The 21,033-nt window shown below is 36.4% G+C and overlaps 1 protein-coding gene across 4 annotated transcripts in view; it reads right to left on the minus strand.

The window, feature by feature from the left end:
- LOC103034155 (spectrin beta chain, non-erythrocytic 4) overlaps positions 1-21,033 on the minus strand; it is a 107,185-nt gene that overhangs the window by 65,894 nt on the left and 20,258 nt on the right. For all 4 annotated transcript variants that reach the window (XM_022679447.2, XM_022679444.2, XM_022679443.2 and 1 more), the window contains exons 2-11: positions 16,994-17,161; positions 15,813-15,964; positions 15,535-15,708; positions 7,343-7,434; positions 6,469-6,549; positions 6,269-6,384; positions 4,745-4,857; positions 3,721-3,908; positions 1,729-1,846; positions 1,422-1,580 (exon numbers count right to left, since the gene is read on the minus strand). In XM_022679447.2, the coding sequence (XP_022535168.2) occupies positions 1,422-1,580; positions 1,729-1,846; positions 3,721-3,908; positions 4,745-4,857; positions 6,269-6,384; positions 6,469-6,549; positions 7,343-7,434; positions 15,535-15,708; positions 15,813-15,964; positions 16,994-17,138 (1,338 nt within the window). In that variant the 5' untranslated portion in view covers positions 17,139-17,161. The remainder of the gene's footprint in view (positions 1-1,421; positions 1,581-1,728; positions 1,847-3,720; positions 3,909-4,744; positions 4,858-6,268; positions 6,385-6,468; positions 6,550-7,342; positions 7,435-15,534; positions 15,709-15,812; positions 15,965-16,993; positions 17,162-21,033) is intronic.

The following is a 21,033-nucleotide window of genomic DNA, read 5'->3' on the forward strand; positions in this document are numbered from 1 at the left end:
TATGAAAAAGTTTGGGCACCCCTGATCTTTTTCATGAATTTCCTTAATAAATCATTGGTTGTTCGGAACAGCAATTTCAGTTAAATATATCACATAGCAAAAGTACACAGTGATATTTAAGAAGTGAAAGTGAAAAAGTTTTTAGTATTTAAAGAAAGTGTGCAATAATTCTTTAAACAAAATTAGGGAGGTGCATGACTCTAAAACTGTATAATAAAGTGGAGTACTATGAATATTTATATTCAAGTGAAATTCCACCAATTTCTTAAATTTCTCTGCACAATGAAATGGTGAAAAAGGTTAATATATGAACAAATTCGTTTAAGGGGGGCTGGTGTGAAACACTGTTAGTGAGAGTGGTGGTGAATGTAATCCGACTTTATAACCTTTAAAAGCTTCCTCACAAAAGGTTGTTGGACCAAATGGTTGAATACCATCCCTGATGATGACGTCTAGTGTTTACCATAATTGTACCATAGTTACCATGTGTTTTAACGTTACATATAAATCAGTTGGTCAAGGGATACATGCAGTTAATTTTCCCTTCACATATTAAGATATTACATTTTAATTAGATATACAGCTCTGGAAAAAAAAAAATAAGACCCCTTTAAAAAAGATACGTTGTTTTGATTTTACCAAATTGAAAACCTCTGGAATAGAATCAAGATGAAGATGGATGATCACAAGCCACCAAACCAATCTGAACTGCTTGAATTTTTTTGCACCAGAAGTGGCATAAAGTTATAAAGCAGTGTGTAAGACTGGTGAAGGAGAACATGCCAAGATGCATGAAAACTGTGATTAAAAACCAGGAGTAGTCCACCAAATATTGAACTCTTAAAACTTTATGAATATGAACTTGTTTTCTTTGCATTATTTGAGGTCTGAAAGCTCTGTTTCCTCTTTTGTTATTTCATCAATTTCTCATTTTCTGCAAATAAATGCTCTAAATAACTATTTTTATTTGGAATTTGGGAGAAATTTTCGTCGTAGTTTATAGAATAAAGCAACAATGTTTATTTTACTTAAACATATACCTATAAATAGCAAAATCAGAGAAACTGATTCAGAAACTGAGGTGGTCTCTTATTTTTTTTTTCTAGAGCTGTATCTGGTCCAGCCCAAGACAGTAATTGCACCATATGTCATATGTCAAACCATTTCCAACAAGCTGACCATAACTAGTTTGACAATCAAAAAGTGTTTCATTGTGAATCTAACTAAAATATACCCCACTTTTTATATTTCAGGTTATCACTGTTACCATTTAACCCAAGTTAGCAGTTACACCAGTTAATAACTATTCTTTCTGTAATATTTTGTGCATCCGAAGTCTATAAAAACACCCCCAAGGAGTAAGAAATTCAAGTTTTAGTGGCGTTCCAAGTAAAATTATCCTTAGAACGCAGTTTGATTACCTGTGAAACCAGCCGCTGGTTCTCATTGAGCCACGCCTGCCTCATAGTGGTCTTGTGATCAAAGCGTTGAGCAAGGAGCTCCAGCTTCTCCTGACGAATCAGCTCCTTCCTCAGCGCCACGCCCCTCTCATGCTCCGCCTTCTCCAACCTTTCCCATGCCTTTAAAAATTAAAAGAAATATGCACTAAGAACTCAGATCACTCCCAATCCTTCAAAGAGAAAGCACTCATAAGTGAAACACTCCTTATAACTTCAACATTAATGGGCGGAGCTTAACTGCTGTAGGCTTATACTTAAAGAGCTTTACTTTGTTGATATCAGAGATGAGTTTTCCTTCGTGAGGCACGTATGGCTTCTGGTTGTTAGCTCTGAGCTTGCTTTGGATGGTAAAGAGCAGCACCTCCAGGTTTCCTTTCTCCTGGAACCTTTAGGAACACAGAAATAAACACATGACACAAAGCTAAATTTACAGAGTCATGAAATAACATAAGTTAAACAGAAAGCAGGGGTTAGAAAATGCAGTTATGATCCAAAACAGCCAGTTAAAACTGTAAACACCCTCAATTTCAGTTTCAGAGTCTTACAGCTGGTTACATGTATCTATTTTTGTTGGATGAAGTGCTCGATGAATAATGCATAAGGCTAAAGCACTCAAACACTGAGTGCTCACAATAATTTAAAGTTTTTATAAATGTGAAATAGATAAGGACAAATAACAATAACATGCCAAACTTCAAAGGAGCATTGCAGATAAAGTATCAATTAGTTGTTGAATTAGAGAACAAAAAGCTTTGTACCCCCAACCTTTTTATTTTATTTTTCTCTCCTTTTATTTTTTTATTTTACAATTACTTTTTAGAATTGTTATAACACTGTCATTTTCGTTTCCTTTGTCCTTTATTCTCTGATATTTACTACTAAGTATTTTTAAGCAGGCTTTGTAAATTGTACAATACAATGTACTATAAAATATTAAATAAAATTCTGATTATAAAAAAAGAACTAAAGGACAAATGCTAATACTAGCTGTACGCCAATACATACTGATACTTAATGAGGATGCCGATGCTACCACAACCTATGACTTAAGTCTGCTAATGGCTGCTAATTTCTAACATCAGCTGTAAAATCTAAATGTTAATGGTTAATATTAGGTTAATTTTAATCATTAGTAATTTATTAATACAGAATCATCCATAAAACAACAGAGTTGTTTGCATTTATAGTTAATGTATTTGTTAGCCGTAAAATTTGTGTGCTAGCTTCTAATGTTAAAAATAAGTTCTAATAAAAATCAGTTGTTTAATGTTAAAATCAGCTAGAAAACTAGAGCGCAACTGCTTAACGCAAACGATAATAAAGCTGGCAAAAACGATTAGAATTTTAAAATTTGCTGCAAAATTAAAATGTGTAATCCTAATTTAACAGTAGCTGTTAAATTAATGAAAACTAATAATGACGGCAAACAATAGCAATGAAATTAGTGTTTAAATAGCAATGGTTTACACACAAACATTACACACAAAATGATCCAGACTATGAAGGAACACATAAAGAATCATGTAGTAACTTAAAAGTGTTAAACAAACCAAAATACTCTGTGAAGCATTTAGATGCTCTTATCTGGGGAGCTGTTAACTTGTGGATTCTGAGGCTGGTAACTGACGAACTTATCCTGTGTAACAGAGGAAACTTTTGCTCTTCCTTTCCTGGGGCAGTCCTGTTAAGAGCCAGTTCTAACATTATGTTTTTGATGGTCTTTGTGATTTACTGTATACAAACTCTACCTCTTCACAACTTCAAAACTGATGCTCTCAAACACATTAAGAGACAAGAAATTCAAGTAATTAACTCTTGATGAGTTCAGCACAGCTGTTAACTGAAAGCCTGAATTCCAGGTGACTCTACCTCATAAAGCTGACTGAGAAAATCAAGCCAAGATGTGCAAAACTGTCATCTAAGCAAGAGGGGCTACTAGAATCTAAAACATAAAACATTCTTATTTAACACTTTTTTGTTTACTAAATAATTACAGTTATAATTTAAATAATAAATAATTAAAGTTTTGTCCAAATTTTGACTGGTACTGTTCATAAAACGTGAATGAGACTACTAATGTTGTATAACACTAACACCAGCTGTGAAATGAGAGTGTTAACAGAAACCCACTGTTATAATTAGTGGGTTAGTTAGAGCAGGAATTCCAAGACAAGCTGTGAAATGAATACACCAATGCTAACATGACCTTTAGTTGGTAAAATAAAAGGGCAAATAGCTACAGTTCTGTTGTTTTGATTACTTTATAGGCTTCTCGATGGTGCAGTAAGTTGTAAAGGCTTGAAGCTGCTGCTGTACGCCTGTTAGCGAGTTAGCAAACTTCTGGTTGCTGATGATGCTGATCGTCTTTTCTATCCACTCCAGCAGTTCCGAGGCCAGAGCATCATAGCGCTGAATGATCTTCTCTGCTTCTATGGCATTGTCCAACACCTGCAGGTAAAGGTATTTGCTGTCATTATATTTAGAAACTTTCTAAACCAATATTAGTATCATAAAACAGCATAATTAAAATTCATTAATTAAAATAATTAACCTGAATTTGGGTATAAAGCCCATTACAACCCTTCTGAAAAATCAAGCTTAAGGGCAGCATTTGCTTGTAGCTGTTTTTTAAGATGGTCTAACCTGGTTAATGGGGTTAAAAACCTGGTCAACCAGGTGAAAACATACCCTGTACTGGTAAAACGTTAAAAAGCCACTAATCCCTAAACCATATTTCTTTCCATTAATAGCTGAAATGTGTTGCTTTGAAGTAATGAAACATACCAGTCCTGCTTAAATGTTTTATAAATATATCCTAACATTTAAAAAACACTTTTATCGTGGTAATTTCTGCCTCTGCAGCGCCCTCTCAGGTTCATTTGTGCTATAGGTGTGGATGATGTACTCAGACACATCACAATATGCAGATCAGTTAATCAATAATACCGCCCCCCTGCTGACGCCCAATAATCTGCTGCTGCTGCAGCTCAGCTAATCAGCTCTCCCTCCTGCCCCACCTCTAAACCCATACATCACCCATTGCCCCTCCCAAACTACCTCTCTTATTTTTTGCACTTTTTCAAATTTGAGCTGAAGGTGGAGTCTGCAAAAATCAGGAGGTTTAGTGCCCCTTAAATGGCTAAAGTATGATAAACACAGTGGTAAACTTAAACCTCCTATACCTGCTATACTTTGACCTCCTAAATTTCTTTGACAGTATGCTTTAGATAGAGCAGGAGATCAGTGATATAAATCAGAAATACCACAGATACTAGAACTCTTACCTTTCCAATCCTTTTGCCCTCCACTATAAGAGCTTTCATTTTGGAGAAGTAGTGATAGTAGGATACTACATAGGTTATTATAGACTTCTCATCGGGGTTCTCCGTGTTCACATCTGAGGAAAGAAAGACAAAACACTGCTTTAAAAGTTTGTTTTTCAACATTCAAAGAGTTTGAATGCACCTATTGCTGACACAGCCTGCCTGGTCCCTGTAGAGAAGTATTGTTAACTGGATAGGACTCTTGTGTCTAATGCCAAACATAGGCTGAAGGGAATTATATCCTTAAATTGCATTGTCCCGTACATGGGCTACAGGTCTAGGTGATACAAAACCATTTTTTCTGCAGCAAAATAACTTATTTACATTCTGAAAATGTAAGGGCTTTGAAAAGCTGCCTGATCACTCTACTCCAATAAAAAAATTCCAGATCAGTAACAGGAATCCCAAATAATCCCCCAAATTCTGCAGGTTTTGAAAATAGAAGTAAAAGCCTAGACAAACAGAACAAAACTAAATGTTTGGAGGACATGAACTGTTTTACTTGTATTTAGGAAAATATTGATTTTAAAATTAAGTTCAGGAAAGTGACTTTTTTATATTTTATTATATTTAAAAAATAGCAGATTTACCTATTTTTTATATCTTCTATTTTAATTACATTTATGCCTTTCAGTAATGTTTCTTATCAAACATGAAAGATTTTTATGTAGTGCTTAAATAGAAATTCTCAAGATTTAGTGGTGTTATATCATGCAGACAATTGACAAACATTCTGGCCTGTTAAGGGGTTAAAGTAATTGGCCTTTGTAGCAGAGGAACTATGTTTTTATAAACACTTTTGGAATGAGACGGGGTAAGTAGTCAAAAGAGTTAGTGAGGACAGGATGAAGAATGATCAAACATAAATATCATCACAGCAATGCTCCAAAATGTAGTAGAAAGCTTTCCCTGGACAGTATAAACAGTTATTACTATTTTTATGCCCTGACTAAAGTCACATAGGCCCGCCAGCATCTCTTAAAGGCCACATCAACAATTAACAGAATACCATATAAAATAGTAATGCTGGTCCGGCAGGTCAACTTTCTCTGCTGAGAAGCGCAGAAGTGCTGCACTGTTAAAATAACAATCCGACAAAGTCAGAGCGAACCTGACTCTTAAAGGGAATGGCAAGTGACAAGCTGACTGGTTTATTTCACATTGCATCCAAAACACACCCATAATTTAATTAAGAGAATTAGTACATGCCTTTTCTCATCGTTATGATAGCAAAGACACACTGACACACCCAAAATCAAGCTGCATGGTGCACTGTTGATGGCTTGCCTATCGAACGCTTAAACAGGGCTCATTAGGTTACAGAAAACGCAACAGAAATAGCCAGTTTAATATAATGGTGGTTTAGAATGGATTGTGATTTTTGTGTTTTTGGATTTCTAAGAACGCAAGTGTTAAAATGTAAAACATGTAAAAAATGTAGAATAAGATCTTTAAGAGAGAACAGTACAGTGTATGTAACTGTACCTTCTGGATCCAGTAGCTTAGCGAGCCCCAGGCTCTGCTCAGCGATGTTGAAGGCTTGCTGGAGGTTGTGTGTGGCGTTCGATCTGGTCAGCTTGTGAAACTCGATCAGATCAGGCCTGAGCAAGAGATACAACCGTTTAAATCCAGCAGTTAGTGCAGCGAGAGAGTGAGCTAGAGAGAGAAAGTGTGACTAAACTGACCTGTGACGGTGTATAAGTGCATTGAAAGCCAATCCATCCCTCCAGCATGTGGTGAAATTATGAATATTGACCTCAGGATACCTGCAAACACACAAGGAAAGAAACATTCAGCGTACAGCATCAGTTACCGCTCTGAGTGATAAATAACAGGCTGTACATAGATAAGATAATTTATCACTGGTACAGATTTTAAAGGGCTCATGTGATGGAAAACCTGCTGCCTGGCAAGTCATTCTTTACATTCTTTAAAATGTACATTTTTCCTGATTTAAGAGCCAACAGAAATGCACAGTAATTACTTAGATTAAAATCACTGATTTTTATTAAAAGTTATAACTGTTCTTTTTAAGAGATGGTATGAAACATTTGGCCAAAGGATAGCAAACCATTTTTTTACCACTGAACAGCCTAAACAGCCTACATGTATTTTTACCTCACAAATCATAATACTTTAACCTTAACAGTGCCATTTTAATCATTAATTTACCTCAGTAGAGTAATTTACACAGAAAGTCAGACAGACGTTTGGAAAACAAACAAAAGGTGTGGCTCAGCTAACTTTACTATCCTAGCCCTGTACAGCTTGTATCCTTCAGCTGGTAAATAGCCAGTTTGGGACAGAGTAGTTAATTTCTAGCTCTTGTCCCCAGGGTTTTTCATTCCCCAGTAAACTGCTTGTGTTTAACTGAAATGATTAGTGAAGCTTAGAGTGAAGTATAAAGTAGGAAATGGGCTCTTAGATATCTGCCAAACTATGTATCAGTCATGCTCCAGAAATCATACTGGTGTTGGTATTGTTTGAAAACACATGGGCTGCTATAGACACTGTTACAGAACAGTGACTGGACAGCTAATGAAAGGTGAGGAGTCTTACCCTGCTGTTTTCATCTGGCACCAAAGCAGCAGGGCATCCTTGGCTGAACGCGTCTCCCGGTTGTCCTCAGTTTCAATCTTAATCACTTGGATCTGTCGGACAGACACAGCAGAACAGTACTGTTAGTCTCAGAATGTAATGAGCTCATAAAAGTAACAAAGTCTTCCCAAACAATCCAGTGCTCCTGTTTAACAGTTTCTCCTCACTTTAGTGCCAAACAGAACCAAGAACTGTGGAACAAAACTGATTTAACACTGCCAAACACAGTCTGTAAAGCTACAGACTTGCTAAAAATACAATTTACACACTGTAACAGACACACTCTGTGTTTAGTATTTGCACTTGAGCTAGAAGGTTAATGTAAAGCTCTGGGAAAAAATAAGAAATCACCTAAAAAGTATAAGTTTCTTTGATTTTACCAAATGCAAAACCTCTGGAATATAATCAAGAGGAAGATGAATGATCACAAGCCATCAAACCAACCTGAACTGCTTGATTCTGTGCACCAGAAGTGTCACAAAGTTATCCAAAAGCAGTGTGTAAGACTGGTGGAGGAGAACATGCCAAGATGCTTAAAAGCTGTGATTAAAACTATGGTTATTCCACCCAATATGGATTACCAAACTTTTAAAACTTTATGAATATGAAATTGTTTTCTTTGCATTATTTGATATCTAAGCTCTGCATATTTTTTGTTATTTCAGCCATTTCTCATTTTCTGCTAAATAAATGCTCTAAATGAGAATATTTTTACTTGGAATGTGAGAGAAATGTTGTCCGTAGTTTATAGAATAAAACACAGTCTTAAGTTTACTCAAACATATGCATATTAATAGCAAAATCAGTGAAACTGATTCAGAAACTGAAGTGCTCTCTCAATTTTTTCAGAGCCGTAGATAACAAATAATTAAAACATTGCATTCTGGGGGGCGTGGTGAGATGTTTTTTAAATTAAAAAGGCTAAAGACAACACTTCATTGATAAAATTACCATTATTATAAGCAATATACCATCAAAATTGAGAAAAAAAAATCCATTAGTTAAAATTAGGTAAAATAGGTCAACACTGCAAACCAGTACTTTTATCAAAAGCTCAATAAGATTTCAGAAAATGTCGTTATGTTCAACAACCATCAAATCGTTAAAAAAAAAAAAAAAAAGATAATAGTACAGTAAATTAGATGAAAATGAAATCAGTCCTATTATTAAAGTTGGACAGTACCACTTTTTCATAACAATCTCTAAGTCCAGAGGTTGGTGATATGTAGCAACAACAAAATCATCACCCTCCCAACAGCAGACTGTGGTTCATTTGCCCAGCTGGAGTGACATCAATATTATTCATATATAAAAGCACTAAATAATTGTGTGATAAATGTATTAATGTAACTGTCGCAACTGTCACTGACAGTGACAGCATTAACTCTGCTGGATGTTCTCCATGATGTGAGGTGTAATGTGTGTGTGTGTGTGTGTGTGTACAGCAGTGGCAGTCTTGCTGCTGGCTGTATAAGCGTATGCCAGTCCAGACAGCAGTCAGTGAAGAGTTCCTGACTGAACCTAACACCCAACACTTCGGTTCCTCAGTGACAGCCATTGGCTCGATCACATCACTCTGATATGATGTAGGGTTATGAGCTCTGTGACGGGTTTTCACTGCAGTTCACAACAAACACACACACACACACACATGCGCACATGCATGCACAACTATATAAATCAGCATTTCTTTCCACAAGTGTAAAATAAAAAAAAATAAAAAAATATATATATATAAACTAAAACAATAAAAAATGCTGAAAGGAACCAAATATTATATCAATGAAGATTTTTCTGAATCTGTGCAGCTAAAGAGAAAAGAGCTAGTGCCCCAACTTCAAGAAGCACGTAGACAGGGAAAAGTAGCCTCCATCTCAAATATGACCAACTTGTAGTGCGGCCCCCAAGGTGCCAAACAGGAGATACTGTATAGGTTCACCAGTCTTGAGCAGCTGAGGGTTCACAGGCTCTGACAACCAAGTAAACTGGCTCCTTTCAGTGGCATTGATCCTGATTCAAACTTTATGAACACCATCTCTACTTACACTGAGTGAAAATTCAATACAATTACCTATATTTTGAATTTTTTGCACTATAAGAGGAACTTAAAAAAATTGCTAGTGCGCCTTATAATCCGGTGCTCCTTATGTATAAATTCTACCAGTCAGGTATTAAGGAGCAGTAAAGCCACTTCACTGAAGTACAGCGTTATACAGTTTCAGTGTAGTATCTCCAGCTAGAGGCTAGCGGTTAGCCACTAACCATAGTGCGAGCTCTTTTGATGTTTATAGTGTTAAAACGCCCAACACCAAACACCCTTGTTCCTTACTATTGTCGCTTATAATGCGTCTTATAAGTTGGTGCGCCTTATGTATGAAAATAGACCAGAAAAAAGACCAGAAAATAGACGTTCCTTGATTGTGTGTCTTATGTAACACAGTGCACCTTATAGTCCGTAAAATATGGTGTAACAGGCCTAATGACCTAATGACCTAAGTTTGTAATAAGTAAGATCATACAGTGTCAAAAAGGACATAGCCAAGTCTATTAAAGGTTAGTGAACACATCACAGTAGGAAAAAACATACTTCAGACAACAAACTACTTCTGCTCCTCCATAAAGCACATTTTTAAAACTACTGTACCCACAACCGGCTTTGATTGTACAGCAGTGTTTCATATTGTATCATATTGAATTTCACATTCTACATCAATACATAATCAATATTTAGCTTTTTACTTGCTTTACTGTACTAATAAAGAATTTTAAAAATCAATAAAACTCTGTATGAGCATGTATATAAGCACTATTATATTATATATTATTGATAATGCAGAGTAAAAGGTGAGTAACTCTAGAGCATATATAATCGACAGATCCCGCAGTGTTTACAGACACCCAGCAGACTGAACTACACTTACAGGGTTTAACTCTACCAACTCTACTCTACAAGTGCGTGTTTAAGAGACTGTAAGAAGCGGTACCTCCAATATCCTTCTCTTCCTCCTCTCTTTTTCTTTCTCTTCCCTCTGTTTCCCTTCATCTCTTCCTTCACCTTCCTTATTATTCTCTCTTTTACTCTCCCTTGCTTTCTCTGGCTCTCTCTCTCTCTCTGCTGCTGCTGCAGTGGGGAGGCCTTACCTGCTGACTGAGCAGAGCTCAACTCCAGCACAGCTCAGAACGGGAGGGGGAGAAAGAGAGAGAGAGAGAGAGGAGAAAAAGGAGAGGGGGGGAGAAAGATAAAGCGACAGAGAAAAAGAGAGGGAGGGAGCGAGGAGGGGAAGGGATGAGACACAGACAGAGTTAGGGAAAGGGCAGAGAACAAGAAAACGAGAGAGAGATGAAGAAAAGAAAGAGATACAGAAAGTGAGAGGGAGAGAATAGAATGGAGAGAGAAAGTGAGAGAGAGATGCTGCTGTAAACAGAAGAGCTGTTGGGTCAGGACAAGAGAGAGACAGAAAAGGAGGAGAGACAAAATAAATGAGGCAGTGGTAGAGGACAGAAGAAAGGTGTTCAGCTGGAGGTCAGCGCCCCACCCCCCTTTTGCCTCATATACTCTGGTGTCCAGTGACACTCTCTCTCTCTCTCTCTCTCTCTCTCTCTCTCTCTCTCTCTCTCTCTTTCTTTCTTTCTCTCTCTCCATCTGCTGGCCATGGTCCCTAGTCTTTGTTCCGTACAGTAAAATATCATTAATACTAGTAAATTTCCTTTGTCTCACCCTGTGGTAAACACCCATACCCAAATACAAACCCCTAAAATCATATAACTTATATGTACATGCATGTATAACCCCCAACCTAAGTTATATGTACATTGTCCCCAAAAGTGTCTGAATGCTCTGTAATAATGCTGCATATCATTTATCCCTGATATTGGAGGTCGCAGCTGTAAATGTTTTATTATAGGTAAACAGCTATCATTGTTAGCATTGTCCTGGGTTAGCCTTGTTATAGTTAGCAAGCTACTATTACCTATTTTCACTTAACAGCTCTAGTTAGCTACTATTTTCTTTATTCTCCTAGCAGAGTTAGCTAGCTACAATTAGCTATAAGGATTTTTTATTTAACTCAGACAGTTTACTACTATTAGCTATTTTCACTTAGCAGAGTTAGCTAGCTACAATTAGCTTTTTTTTTACTACTATAAGCTATTTCTATCTAGTTCAGTTACTTTACTACATTTAACAGTTAGCTATTTTTATTTAGCTCAGCTAGTTTACTACTATTTGCTATTTTCATGTAGCAGATTTAGCTAACTACAATTAGCTATTTTCACTTAGCAGAGTTAGCTAGGTACAAATAGCTTTTTTCACTTTGCAGAGTTAGCTAGGTACAAATAGCTATTTTCACTTAGCAGAGTTAGCTAGGTACAATTAGCTATTTTCACTTAGCAGAGTTAGCTAGGTACAAATAGCTATTTTCACTTAGCAGAGTTAGCTAGGTACAATTAGCTATTTTCAATTAGCCAAGTTAGCTAGCTACAATTAGTTATTTTTATTTAACTCAGCTAGTTTAATACTATATGCTATTTTCATGTAGCAGATTTAGCTAGCTACAATATACTTTTTTTACTTAGCAGAGTTTGCTAGCTACAATTAGCTATTTTATTTAGCCAAGTTAGTTAACTACTATAAGCAATTTTTATTTAACTCAGACAGTTTACTACTATTAGCTATTTTTACTTAGCAGAGTTAGCTAGCTACAATTAGCTATTTTTATTTCGTTCAGTTAGTTTACTAATATTAGCTATTTCTATCTAGTTTAGTTAGTTTACTACATTTAACAGTTAGCTATTTTTATTTAGCTCAGTTAGTTTACTACTATTTGCTATTTTCATGTAGCAGATTTAGCTAACTACAATTAGCTATTTTCACTTAGCAGAGTTAGCTAGCTACAATTAGCTATTTTTATTTAGCGCAGTTAGCCATCTACAATTAGCTGTTTTCACTTAGCAGAGCTAGCTAACTACAATTAGCTATTTTTATTTAGCTCAGCTAGTTTACTACTATTTGCTATTTTCATGTAGCAGATTTAGCTAGCTACAATTAGCTTTTTCACTTAGCAGAGTTAGCCAGGTAACATTAGCTATTTTCACTTAGCAGAGCTAGCTAGGTACAATTAGCTATTTTCAATTAGCAGAGCTAGCTAGCTACAATTAGCTATTTTTATTTAGCCAAGTTAGCTAGCTACAATTAGCTATTTTTATTTAACTCAGCTAGTTTACTATTATATGCTATTTTCATGTAGCAGATTTAGCTAGCTACAACTAGCTTTTTCACTAAGCAGAGTTAGCTAGGTACAATTAGCTATTTTCACTTAGCAGAGATAGCTAGCTACAATTAGCTATTTTCACTCAGCATTAGCAAAGTTAGCTTACAACTATTAGCTATTTTTATTTAGCCAACTTAGCTAACTACTATTTGCTGTTTTCATTTAGCAGAGTTTGCTAGCTACAATTAGCTATTTTCACTTAGCAGAGTTAACTGTTACCTAGCTATAATTACCTATTTTATACAATTACCTATGTTTTATATTTTAGATTCTTTAAAGTAGCACCTCTTGCTTAGATGACCGTTTTGCACATCTTGGCTGGATTTTCTCAGTCAGCTTTATGAGTTAGAGTCACCTGGAATTCAGGCTTTCAGTTAACAGCTGTGCTGAACTCATCAAGAGTTAATTACTTGAATTTCTTGTCTCTTAATGTGTTTGAAAGCATCCGTTTAAAGTTGTGAAGAGGTGGAATTACAGGTATACAGTGAATAGCTCTATTTCAGTAATGTTCTAATACATATTATGCTAAGAACTACTCAACTAAGTAAAGAAATAAATTACTTTAAGTAATGAAGGTCAGTTAATCCAAAAAGTAAAGAACTTCCCACAACCACATTTCGGTATATTGAAAACTGAGAGTCCAGTTTTAATTTGATTTGATTAAGTTTAAAAGCTGTTAGTTTGAGTAAAATTTCTTAACCTTATACTTGCTATTTTCTTTTTAAATACATTACTGTAATCAGAATTTCTAGCTAACAAATGATCCATTAACATTAAAAGTAATGCATTGTAGCGTAGGGTTGTAATGAAACATGTTGTTTTTTATGGTTCTGAACCATTTTAGCTTAGAGTGTGGTGTAAAACAACAACAGAAAAATAAAGTTTAATTGGACATTTGTTCCTCACAGAGACAGTAGCAGCACAACACACTCCCACACACACACACACACACACACACATAGACACACATACACACACATACACACACACACACACCGCTATGGATCACATACACTCTGCAGGAGACAGAATGGCAGCCAGAGATCAAATAACTCCAGCAGGGTTAAAAAATCATCCACCATCCAAACCTTCATCCAGATCAAACAAACACCCCAGCATAACCCAGCCATAACACACCATCTTACATAGACTTTCTCACATACACACACACACTTACACACAGTGTATGCATACAATCAATCACAGCATAACTCTAACATATAACTAACAATGCTCTAATGAATGGTAAAAGCCCACAGAAATAAAGCACAGACTACTCAGGGGTGGACAAACAGATAAATATGTGTACCAGAACTGCCTAAACTGTATAGTAATAATTATAGTTGCATCAGCAAAAGTTCAATACTAGTTTCAATATTTCAGTACTTTCTATGACGTGCAAATTAGAGGAAAAATGTTTTATAATTAGTAGCATAATACTGAAATTATGCCCGATATACATTATACTTTCAGACACTTTTATGTTGCTGATTAGTTGCACTGCCTTTTTGTGTGTACTGCACCTTGTTTACGCATAACGTTAATTTCTGAGGACGTGCACGACCAATGCTCCAACCGGATGCAGGACACAAAAGGCAGCCATTGTGTCAGCAAACATGTAGTCCACAGCAAGCATATATGTAGCATAGTGCCCAACAACCTTAGAGAACTGCCACATTAATGAAGGGTTTTTTAAGGCTTTGCTAAAAAGAGTAAATACTGTTCAGCCGGTTAAAATTAAAGCCTAATTAATACGGGGGAAGTTCCCATCATTTAGAAGATGTTTTATTGTTTTTATACTTTTTCTTATTTTCTGTCTTTCAGATAATGGAGTGTCATACAAATTTGTAACAGAATAATATTTGTACTTGTACTTGTTTTAGAATCAATAGTATTTGTTTTTCAAGTTGTCTCTGTCTTGATTGGGCTGGCATTAGAATTATTAGTATGAACTCTGACCTGTCTTGGCCTTAAAAGTGTTTGTACTCGGACTGGTATTATAAATCAAAAGTATTTATACGCAAAATGGTAGTGGAAGCAACATTATTTGTACTTATATATTCAAATATAAAAAAAATATTTGTACTGTAACTAAGTTTCTTTCTAATTAAGATTTGGTATAATTTGATCTCAACTCGTCACCCTCTTGGGGCCCTATCCTACACCCTGTGCATGGCGAGTTACAATGCTCATTGCCATCTTACACCCCACCAAATCAATTCTGAAGCCTTCCGTCTGCATCGTTTAAACAGAAACGGTGCTTGTGAATATACCTGGTGGCCTCGAAATGAGGTATGTTCAGGTACATTTCTGGCGTATTGCTTTGTTGCCAATGGAAAACACAGCCGTGTCACTGACTGAAAGTAACCTAGACAGATGTCAACAGTCAAATGTTTATTGCTATTTTGACAGTGAATTGTCAACCTCTGCTTGCCCAATGCCCACAGTGCACAAACCCCAAACCCACAGCATTGCAAAAAAACCATAGCGCGTGCCTGTGAAACACTATGCAAACTTTTACATCTACTATAAACAAAGTGAACAAGTGTTCATTCTACGCCAAGGTAGCTGCGCCTCTGAAATAGCAACACACCAAAGTCAGAGCGCACCTGGTTCCTAAAGGAAATGGCAAATTACACTATTGATTGGTTTATTTCATGTTACACCCAAAACACACCCATAAATAATTAAGATAATTAGTACATGGCATTTGTGCATTTTACGGCACATTTTTCATTGTTGTGTTAAGAAAGACACGCTGACACACCCTAAATCAAGTTGTACAGTGGTCAGTTTACAGTTTTGTATCCAGCTGCATCTGTAGTAATCTATAGAAAAAAAAATCTAAAATAAACAGGATCAAATTAGCAAATGTGCTCATACCTGGAAGCGCAGGATGATGGTCCAGATAAGGCCAAGGGTGAGGCGGTGGTTGCCATCGACGATATCATGGGATCCAACATTCTCCAGGTGAACCCTTTGCTCTTTAAGGAACTGAAGAGCCTTATCCACATTCTCCAGGCAGTGGATCCGCATTCGGCCTCGTGTTGGACGGGGCTTAAAAATTAGAATTAGAAAATGACATTTATCAATTAACAATTAAATCTACACAACTTGTCATGATTTACTTCCAAAATGTGAATAATAGCAGATAAACTGACCAGCAGCTCCCCTGAGAGCACCTCCAGCAGTCTAGTGAGCATGTAGCCGTCCCTCAGGTCGTTGTAAAGGTCAGAGATGCGGCAGGACACGCGGGCCAGGTGAGCGTTCACCCACTTAGTAAAGGTTTTCTTCTGCACTGCATCTCTCTCATCTGGAGGACAGGAATCAAGCCGTTATAAGAGACTGTCAGTCACATACACACATTAAACAGGTGTGTTTTATTATAGGCTGTGTTTACATTTACTGGTCACTTCATTAGAAATGCTAAGCTTGTGCTTCCACTCACTGGCCACATTATTAGAAACACCTGCCATGGGCTGCCACTTACTAGTCACTTTTTTTGGAGCTTCCTCCTATTGGCCACATTATTAGAACCAATCTCTTGTGCCTCCACTCACTAGTCCCTTTATTAGAAACATGTACAGTGGTATGAAAAAAATTGCACAGAGAAGAAAAACAAGAAATTGGCCACTTGAACCCTTTTTCATAATTGGATTCACCTGTGTATGTAGGTCAAGGGTCAATGAGATTAACAAACAAACAAACAAACAAATTTTGTGTTCCAATAATTAGTGATAAAGTATTCAAATTAATAAAACGACAAGGATGCCTTAAATTATGCACCTGCCTAATTTTCTTTAATGGTTATTGTACACTTTCTGTAAATCCTATAAACTTAATTTCACTTCTCAAATATCACTGTGTTCTTCTGCTATATGATATATTTAACTGAAATAGCTGATCCAAAAAAAACAATGATTTATAAAGGAAAATCATGACATTTTTAGTAGTGCCCAAACTTTTCCCTACAAGTGTATTTTTCGTAAAGCATGTCGCAAACCGGCGTGTCCGTCAAATAACGCAGAGCAGCGTCATGTCGCAAAACCACATTATGAAGCTTTTTTGCAAAGATTACTTTATTATCACTTATATAAAGCGAGTTTATGCAAAGTGACCACGCCAATACATTTCATCGTAGCCTACTACATATATTTGCATGAATAATTGATGAAATTACTGTAGAAACGATATTTATTGTCATATCGCACAGCTCTACTCCCACCATCCAAAAATAACTGACCACTGATGAAGGTCTACAAATATCTAACAGAAATCATCCATAGTCTATAACTATACACCAGCAAGGTGGCCCTGTAAAAGAGAAGGCTTTTTTCCATACCTGCCAGTGCTTTAATGCGTGAGCACTCAAACAGTTTTGAGCTGGTGGTCTCCGTTTCCCAGAATCCTGTGCTGGTGGGCCTGTTGTTGTTGTTTAGTTGTCTCTGGGCCTCAGCGTTGTCCAGGTCAGTGGAGGCATTGGCCATCGCGCCTGCTTCCCCAAACCAGCCTGTACACAACACACAGCACAGCTATAATCACACAATCAAACATACATACACACACAGTAACTGGTAAAATATATAGCACATTCTGATGTTTACACAGACCTACCAAAAAGTATGGGATACCAGTATGTAAATTAGCCATAAAGTGTTACCTCAGTGGACATTTTGGGAATGTCCACACCTCTACAAGTTTGGAGATGTTATTTTTTGTGAGTAAGGCAGAGCACTGGGCAGCAAGATTAAGGCACGGCAATCTAAATTATGGGAGATTAGGCGAAGTTTGATAGTAGGTGCAAGATGGATGGGACATTCTGTTTCTAATATGTGCAGTAATTTGTCGTTCCTCGATCTACAGGATCAACTGTATATCGGGAAATGTCATAAAATGCCTACTAGTGTCCACAGTGCATTGTAATAATCATAACCAGCAACGTAAAGACAATCAGTTCTGACAAAATACATACACATACGCTTTTAACGCAGGAAACTCATACACACATACCAGTGCATCACAAAAAAATTGAATATTTTTGAAAAAAAGTAACTTTATTTCAGTAATTCAGTTCAAAATGTGAAAATCATATATTATATAGATGTATTACACACATAATGATCTATTTTAAGCATTTATTTATTTTATTGTTGACGATTATGGCTTGCAGCCAATGAAAACCCAAAAATCAGTGTCTCAATATTAGAATATTATTGAAGACCAATTGATACTTTTGGCAGTGTGGGCAGTGTGCCAAGTCCTGCTGGAAATTTAAAACCGCATCTCCATAAAAGTTGTCAGCAGAAGGAAATATGAAGTGCTGTAAGATTTTCCTGGAAAACGCTGCACTGACTTTAGACTTGATAATAAAACACAGTGGATCAACACCAGCAGATGACATGTCTCTCCAAACCATCACTGACCATCAGTAAATCTTACATTTGGCATGTCAGTGTATAAATAGACAATATAGACAAAGTATGATGATTGAGCAGAAACAAAAAACAAAACTGAAACAAATAATTAAAAGTGTAAATAGATTCTTTAAAAGGACCATCAAACTGAACATACACATGCCCCACTTTCCCTGTGACTGATGTACAATCTGATTTGAAATAGCCTTTTTACACACACACACACACACACACACGCACACACACACAAACAAACAACTGGGTCAGTTTTACCTTTCTCCTCTGCCAGCAGTGTGTATGTGTGTGTGTGTGTTTTTGAGTGAGTTAACGGAGCATAACAAAGTTGGAGACACTTACACCATTTAACCTGACAAAGAACCATTTAAACCGGTGCCAAGTCGTCCAGTGGTCTAAAGCGCTGCCACTATGAGTGGGAGGTCGCAGGTTCGAACCCCCGCTCATGCAGCTTTGCCATCAAGCTGCTGGCGCTCAGAGGGAGCAAAATTGGCCCTGCTCCCTCCGGTGGGTAGATGGCGCTCTCTCCCCACATCACTCCTAGGGTGATGTCTGCAGCACAGGGCGTCTGTGAGCTGATGTATCAGAACCAAGTTGCTGAGTTTTCCTCCAAGCGCGCTGTGATGCTGCTTGGCAATGCTGCATCAGCAGCAGCTCGAAAAGAAGCGGTGTCTGACTTCACATGTATCGGAGGAAGCATGTGTTAGCCTTCACCCTCCTGGTGTGTTGGGGCATCACTAGTGATAGGGGGAGTCCTAATGAGTGGGTTGGGTAATTGGCCGTGTAAATTGGAAAAAAAAAAAAAAGAACCATTTAAACATTCAACAGTACTTTGGTTTGTTCTATATAGAACCTCCTTTAAAGTGTGCTTATAGCTGTGTGTAAAAAGCTTGTACAACCCCTGATTAAACACCATGTGTAACTGATGTTGTAAGTGAAAATAAGTCATATCCTTTACAGACATACAGCTACTATGGAATATATTAACTGAATTTAATCAATTAAAAAAAAAAATAAATAAACAAATGAAATGTATGTATTTTACAGTTAGAGTAAATAAATATAAAATGTATATAAAATATGCAGGAAAAATATATTTAAGTTCCTGCAGGTGACTTAATCTCATTTGAAAAGGGGTGAACACTCTTTTGCACACGTTATTATTGGGATGAGTGTGTAGTGTGTGTGTACATGTCATCTCTCTTCAGGATGATTCCTTACAGTAGAGTTTTTTTCACTACTGCTGTCATCCTCGTGAAATTCAAGGGATTTGTCTGTGTGTGTGTGTGTGTGTGTGTGTGTGTGTGTAGAGCTCTTCTTTTCTTCTCTCGTTTTCTCAGAAATCTCAGTGATCATTGTCATAAGAGACAAGAGCACAGACCCTTCCCCCAATTCCAAAATACACCAGCACCCATCCCCCACTATTACACACACACACACACACACACATTTGCACCCCTTCAGATCCTCTAAAAGGCGAGCAATGTATTGTATACACCACATATTGGGCCAGATATGTAAATATTATATAAACACAACTGCACAAAAGACCTCGCACAGAGAACAGCCTATAAAACTGTACAATATTTACATTAAAATAAATCACAGAAATAAAAAGCCACTATGTTTGCTTTTATTGTGCTGGATTAACCCTTTACTGCACTTTCCTGGAAAACGGCTGATATTTCCATCCCTTATCAAAACCAAGTTTAACTAATCAGGCCTACATTAACAGGCATTGTCTGCCTGTCATCTATTCTAATCTAAATCTAGAGGATTTATATTCAAGTACTACATAAAAAGCTTTCATGTTTGATAAGGAACATTTACTGAAAATCATAGTTGTTACTATAATAGAAAATATAAGAAATATTTAATTAAATCTGCTAATGTCAAAATATAAAAAATACAATCTTAAATTGTCTCTCTTTCTTAAACTTCATTAAGAAAGATTAAAATCAATATTTTCCTGAATACAAATAATTCAAATCATACAATTAATGTTCTCCAAACCTTCAGTTTTGTTATGTTTTCTAACTTTTTGTCTATTTACAAACCTGCAGAATTTGGGTTGATTCCTGTTACTGATCTGGAATTATTAAGTAGAGTAGAGAGTGAACAAACAGCTTCTCTAAGTGTCCTGTAGGAGATTTCAAAGCCTTCAAATTTTTTTCAGAGCGTAAATAAGTTATTTTACTGCAGAAAAAAGGGTTTTGTATCACCTACACCTGTAGCCCGTATACGGGACAATGCATTTTAAGAGATTAAAGAAAATCAGGTGAGCTGGTGGTGGAACTGAACAAATCTATACAGTGTGTGAAGTTCACAGAGAAGATCAGCACCCAAAACTGTGTTTGTCTTTAAAACAGCACATCAACAACATTACTGACTAGCAGTGCATCCTGACCACTGATCACCTACCTTTATACAGGTATGGATGGGATTAGGTATGTGTCTGTATGAAAGGTATAGGTTATGATGGTAGAGTTTGGGTAGCGACAGGTTAATTGCATAGATATGGGAAATGAAAGCTACTGGTTAGAATCAATACGTCGCAATACACTGCAATACTGTAAGCAAGGCGATATATCACAATCAAATTTACAAAAAAAAACTGTCGTAATATAAAAAAAATAAAATTATATTTATAAAATCTTAATAGAATAAATATATTGGGATCTACTATTGACACGCCATGTGGCCTCAGTTGCTCGATCCAAAAGTTACGTTTAATGTTATGTAAAAATACATTGGTCTTTTAAAAGTAATAAGGTAGTAAAACATTTAAAAAACAGTTTAAACATGTATTTTTTAATGAAAAACAAGTGAAGTATCCTAATTGAATCATTACCTGTTAGAGGAGCTCTATCTCACTAAATATTGATAGAATTATTAGTAATGGAGTTAGTAATTCAATATTTACACTGCTTGTTAAGATTTTTTTTGTTTCAGA

Source organism: Astyanax mexicanus, chromosome 9, assembly GCF_023375975.1.
Source record: "Astyanax mexicanus isolate ESR-SI-001 chromosome 9, AstMex3_surface, whole genome shotgun sequence".
Lineage (NCBI taxonomy): Eukaryota > Metazoa > Chordata > Actinopteri > Characiformes > Acestrorhamphidae > Astyanax > Astyanax mexicanus.